At 34.8% G+C, this 6200-nt stretch overlaps 1 protein-coding gene across 1 annotated transcript in view; it reads right to left on the bottom strand.

Moving 5' to 3' along the window:
* Window positions 1-6200, bottom strand: part of LOC109544325 — a gene marked incomplete in the record, with an annotated part of 20810 nt that overhangs the window by 720 nt on the left and 13890 nt on the right. The window contains 2 exon segments of the mRNA XM_048661531.1: window positions 1-2854; window positions 3936-4128. Coding sequence (XP_048517488.1) covers window positions 2661-2854; window positions 3936-4128 — 387 coding nt within the window.

The raw sequence follows: 6200 nt of genomic DNA, 5'->3' as shown, positions 1-6200 counted from the left end.
AAAACGTCTTTTAATTATCGTTATTCTTAGATATAACCAGTGACTGTTTTAATAGTATTCTGTTGTTTAAGTAGGTACTTGGATAGTACCACAACTGGTCAACGCCTCTACCTAAAATGTGTTTTTTTACATTTTTTCACAGCTTGTACTGGTTAGTAAACGCGTTATTATCTTATTAGGTAATTTGCTACCTTAATAGTTCTATCCCAAACTAAAATCTTCAGTTGTGGTGAGATATGTCTGTGGCTATCTCTATGTTCTAAGAAAACATTCAGTCTTTATAACTAAGTTTTTTCAAATAGTATTACTTTAGGGACAAAATCTTTTGTTTGGTCGATGACGTTCTACCGTTGAAAGAGTTGCATTTTAATCAGTAAATGTATGAAATTGAAAATGGGCACCGTTAAATGTACGTAGCAAAAGCAATGGATATCAGTCGTTCTTAGAAAATCTGGTCAATTTTTCGCTTTTCAGATCGCCTCCAATCGATTAACAAAAATTTGGGATGCAACCCTTTCACTTTCTAAAAATCTACCTACAAAAAATACAAAAATATATCCACTGATGCATTGGGTACTACAACAATAGTTTTCTAATTTACCACACACGTAACACGAAGATCTGAATTTTCGCATTACAAAATATTTGATTTTATCAGGGTACCACTAAGACACTTTAAAGGTTACATAGTAGCTTTCTCAAGAGTTATATTACTTTCTAATCTGATCTAATAATCTAGGAGATATTTAAAATATAATAGATATCATTTCTATCTCTACCAAACTTCTTCATATATCTAAGTATTCAGGTAAAACGCGTGAATTGGTTTTAATTGTTTTTTCACGGTTTTTCACACAGTTTCATACACAGATGTTTAAAAAATGTGAACGTTAAAAAGTGAATCTTGCCCATAGTGTTGGACTTTTCCAGTTATTATCGGAACTATTTTTCAGATGAATCATGTTTGGCGCAATCTTCATCAACCTATAGCTTTCTGATTTCTCATTATTGTATAATTATCAATTTCATTACTTACAAAACGGAATGATTTCGGTGGAATGATCTGTTGAAAATGTCTTGCTTTGGCTGTAAAGTTTTGTGAAATTTAACAAATTTTTATAGCAGAAAGTAGATTTTGCGATAAAAGATCACAATGGATGCCCAGTTGGTTAAGTTTTGCTTGCATGAAAGATATGATCTCTTGGTAATGGATGGGTGTAGGGATGCTATCAAATGTGTTTGCTTTAACCACATTTAAAACTCACACTGGCGCAAGAAAAAGGAAATAAGCAATTTTCAACCTATTTGTTGTTAGACAGTTCTTTTACCTGCTAAAGCAGTTTATGCATTTGGCGTAGAAGTTAAATAAGTGCAGTAATTTGGCCGAAAAATCAAAAACTGTCCAGCCAAATAATTGAGTCTTTAGTATATTTTTGCCATCAAAGAAAAACTTTGCACAAAAATAGAGCGGTGTGTGTTTCGAGGCCATTTCTTGAGACTAGTGGGTTTTTAGGCCGTCCTAAAAACGCTTACACTGTCCTGATCATAACAGTGTAAGCTTCAGCGTTCAAGCAAACCACCTCTGAAGATGCAAACCACTCGTGCTTGCGAAACGTCAGGAAGAAATTCAATTTTCCGGCCAAAAAACCCACTAGTTTTAGAAGAGTGTGAGTTTCTTCTTGCCTTGAAGATGTGTTTGATATCGTTGGCAAGATAAATGGTTTAAAAAATGTTTAAATATTTTAAATGGGAAAATATTGCGTTAGAGAAAGCTTTTATGTGTGGCATTTGGGTGAGTTAATATTAAAAGCTCGGTTTTTGTACTTTTAAACATAGCAATAAATTTTTTAATCCGGGATTCGTCTAAAATCGATCGAAGGTTCGGAAATAGCTTGCTTCGCTTATGAACGCTCCATGATGCTAATCGTAGAAAAAAAAACAAGTTTTTATTTGAACTATTCCACAACCGCACTTCATTTCTGCGATCTTATCACAGCGTTTTAAACGATTTTTTTTCATCCTTTCGGTGTTAATCGTTCTTGAATGTGTTTTACTCCTTTTGATACCATCATCAATAAAGTCAATCTCGTTATAGTAGTCGCTTTTGATTTATCCATATTTTAATTTTGTCTTCAATTCCATCTAATGCACGGTTAAGACCTTTTTATACTTTGAATTAAGACGTTTTCATTCAGTTTTCATCCGTTTCTGGTACATACATATTTTTGTATGTAGGTATATTTTTCCTTCGGCATTTACATTTATTTTCATTTCTCTTTTCAGTCAGATTTGGCGAAAGATTTAGCATCCGGTCCAGAAAACAATGCGAGAAATTGTTGTATAAGATCGTTAACTTTATACCCGATAGATTTAAAGCGAAGCACTTTCGTTTCATACATTTTCTCGATTTAAAAAATGGATCACCCTCTCATGTGCAATAAATTGAAACTAAAATATTGTCACTGATTAAACGATAATTTTAAAAAGTTAATTTATTAGTCCGTAAAATCCGATTAACTTTGTCTATGACAGTAAAACCAAATATTTTGAAAAATGTATTTTTTAAGTGTCATTTGTATTTTTTCTTATACATATGGAAGTTAAAGGTGACGCATAAACGGAAATAATTATAAATTAGTACAAAAACCGGCTCTGGAATATTACACGTTATTTGGCACCACTCTGGCTCTGAGCATGGCAACAGTTTGGCATGGTTCGGTTGGTGACTCTGAGTCTGAGCTGGTCATAAAATGGATATTCTGAGCTTGAAGCCCGCGATCAGAAGCGCAGTTATCCACTGGAATGTTCTTACCATTTAGAAAGGTGTTGGAGGATGCATGGTGGGTTGTTGGACCTAGAAAGAAAATTAAACTTAAATTTATTTGTAACGCAATTGTGTCATTATGTACGATTTGTGGTTTCTTCAGTTAGAAGAAAAGGCATTTCACGCTCAAAATTGTTTGTCTGAGATAAAAACAAAAATTCCTTAATTTTGCACTTAGAGTTTGTGCTACTTTCAAACACAGTTTAGCGGCTTGGAGAGTTCCACATTAATGGCTAAAGTTGCAAACTGTGTAGGAAAAAAACAGCAAGTAGCCGAATGGTAAAAATCGGCTCAAAATCATTCTAGCATTCCTAAATGTCCATGATAGGTCGGAAATGAATGCAATCTTTCTCGGGAAATAACACTTCGTTACATTTATTTGTCGCGCATGGAAATGATGAAAGTTTCCATTATCGCACATCTCGTTTCCATGATTTCCCGCACCTTAACGGCAGCGATCCACCGTTTCCCTGGCTGGGATAAATCCATTAAATCTTATCAGGAACGTATAAAATGTAGCGGTTAATTTCACCCGGGATTTCAGTTATTCCAAGCTCTGCTGGCAACTAACACGTATAATAACAAATGTGTTTGAACCAAGTCGATGTTTACCTGTACGTTTAGTTTGATTTGTGACTGGCTTTCTAGATTCATTTATTCGCCAACCAAACCGGAAAAAACCCTAATTTGCATTGTTTGTTTAATACATTTTTAAGACATTTGGCGCTAAAGCCATTTAGGCTCTGTAGCTTTCCTCAAGAATTTTGCCTGAAGGGTTCATATTTTATTTAAGCCTTTACGTCGCTAAATAGCAGCACTATAATAAGCACACAAGTTCTTCCATTGCTCCATTAAAAGTATTTTACCAACAGATGACGAAATTATTGACAAATGCAAGTGGCACACTATAATACAGGCACTTGCTGTGAAGAATGAAAACGTAAAATAACAATTTCGGGCGGAGCTTTGGTTTTAATCGGTAGTTGAGTGGAATGTTCCATTTTCTGTAATCCGATAACGCTTGAAAGCTTTTCCACAGTTTGAATGTCTGGTTTTAACTGGCCATAAATGGGAAATGAAATCGGTTGTGTTTCCAGCGCTAAAAACTTACAGATTTTATTCCCGTTGCCGAAGTTAACATTATCAGTTTGGTATTTCGCCACAAGCGCGGAAAGCTGATCACTTTCTGCTTCATCATCTTCCAAGCTGGAGTAACTGCCTGTGGTTCCGTCTCCTTCCGATGACCCTTTGGATCCTTTATCGCCTACTCCTTGCTCGATTTCTTCCTCCTCTTCTTCAACTTCCTGTAAAAAAATGCCATTCTTCAGCCCACACGGACAACCGGATAAGCGCAACAACAATTTTCCCATTGTTTCTACCTGAAAATCGACTATCGATTCTAATTAGCCTATGACGCTTTCCCCTTTTCCAGCATAACAGCTCCGGGCACATTAAAAGCGAACTTTGCCTCCCAAATGGAAATTCCAGATAAAATAGACTAAGCGTTATTGACAGTTGGCTCGCTAAGGCTTTAATGCTTAAGAACACACAAGTTTAAATGCTAACAGGATTAGATTAACTCTATTTTCAGACGAGCTCCTGATCTTATTAAACCGTTGGATAGAATAGAAGGTTTATTGAATTCTTTCTAGTCATAGTTTTAATAACAAAAATTTGCAGTTTCGTCTCTAATTAGATTTTATATATAAATTGCGGACATTCCGGTGTCTAGTTGCAGGTCGAATGAACGCCAGCTTTTGCGGCATATCGCATGCTTGAAATTGCAGTTTTATTATGAATAACCGCACGTTTAATTTCATTAGGATGCGCTCAAATGTTCTATTTAACAATTTACCTGCAATACTGCAGTTAAGTGGCGAGGATCTCGGTTTGGCACTGAAAAGTGGAGGGTTTAGAGGCACTTTTTTAAGCTGCACCGATTATAAAAGACTTAATTATTTCATACATAGTGGTTTTTTTAGTGCGAGAGAGTCCATTATTTCCGTTGGTGTTGAACTTTCGAAAAATAGTTTCATATAAAAGTTGTTGACGCACAAAGTGTGCACATTTGAAAAATATCTTATATGATACAGAATGTCTCAGAAAAGCGAGACAAAATCAAAGTGCATTTTTTTAAATAGAACTACTCATTTTTTATTAGCTCATGGAATGCAGCTTGAAACGCTGCATATGCACCGTAAATTGTTTTTTTCTTACTTGCGACGTTCGCAGATTATTGCCATTTTAGTAAAATTTTGCTTAAAAACAGTGTATCTAATAATTAATTGTAGACGCCAAAAAAGCAGTTAAAGATACAAAAAAATACGTCTTTCCAATCACCACAGATCCGTTAATAAGTCTATTGAACCAAAGTATCAATACATTGTACCGGGTGTTAACAATGTGGACTTCAATCTAAAACTTTTTATCGCAATATAACTTTTGTTTTTCAAATGGAAGGACATGTATATTAATACGTCATTAGATAGACAATTTACAAAGTCATAAATTTGCATTTACACTTTAAGCTGTGAAATCAACCCTTTTCAAGTTATAAGTCATTTTATCTAAAAATTCCAAAAACTTGTTAGATTTTGTAAGGTGAACTAAAGGTACAATTAACTTTTAGATACCATGTTTTTAAGCAAAATTTTACTAAAATGGCGATAATCTGCCAACTCCGCAAGTAAGAAAAAAATAATTTACGGTGCATATGCAGCGTTTCAAGCTACATTCCATGAGCTAATGCAAAATGGGTAGTTCTATTTAAAAAAAAATACACTTTGATCTTGCCTCGCTTTTTTGAGACACTCTGTATCATATAAGATATTTTTAAAATCTGCGCGCTTTGTGCACTGCAACAACTTTTATATGAAACTATTTTTCGATAGTTCAACACCATCGGAAATAATGGACTCTGTCGCACTAAAAAACCACCCTGTATATCGGTAACAGTTTCAGGGGCGGAAAAAGGCGTTTGTAAGTAGTGCAATTGGGGAAATATCTATGATTTCCCTCTTAAAAAGCCTCAAAAGCTCCTCTTATGTAAATACTTCGGAAATATTCAGTTCCATATTGAGAAAAAAAAATGTGAATATTCTCTATTAATTCATATAAGGAAGTGACGCTCTTAAAATACCAAATATTCTCTCTTTTGAAGAGTAAGCGAACTTTCGGCGAAAGTGTATTAAACCCAGAAGATGACGCTTACTCAACTTGTATGTAGAAGAAATAGTCTTCTGTTGTTTATGAAATTAGAAAAATGATCGTCGTTTTGTGCCAGGGTGGCGCAAGATTATTGCAAAATTTCATGTTTTCCGTCCCGTTTTGCATGTTTCTCCGAAGCAAAATGAGCAAGAACGCTCGTTTTTACATC

This window comes from Dendroctonus ponderosae, unplaced genomic scaffold (assembly GCF_020466585.1).
Source record: "Dendroctonus ponderosae isolate FM_Combo_2020 unplaced genomic scaffold, Dpon_F_20191213v2 Dpon_F_20191213_1, whole genome shotgun sequence".
NCBI lineage: Eukaryota > Metazoa > Arthropoda > Insecta > Coleoptera > Curculionidae > Dendroctonus > Dendroctonus ponderosae.
Note: the sequence above shows the minus strand (reverse complement) of the source record. Positions and strands in the feature narration are given on the sequence as shown.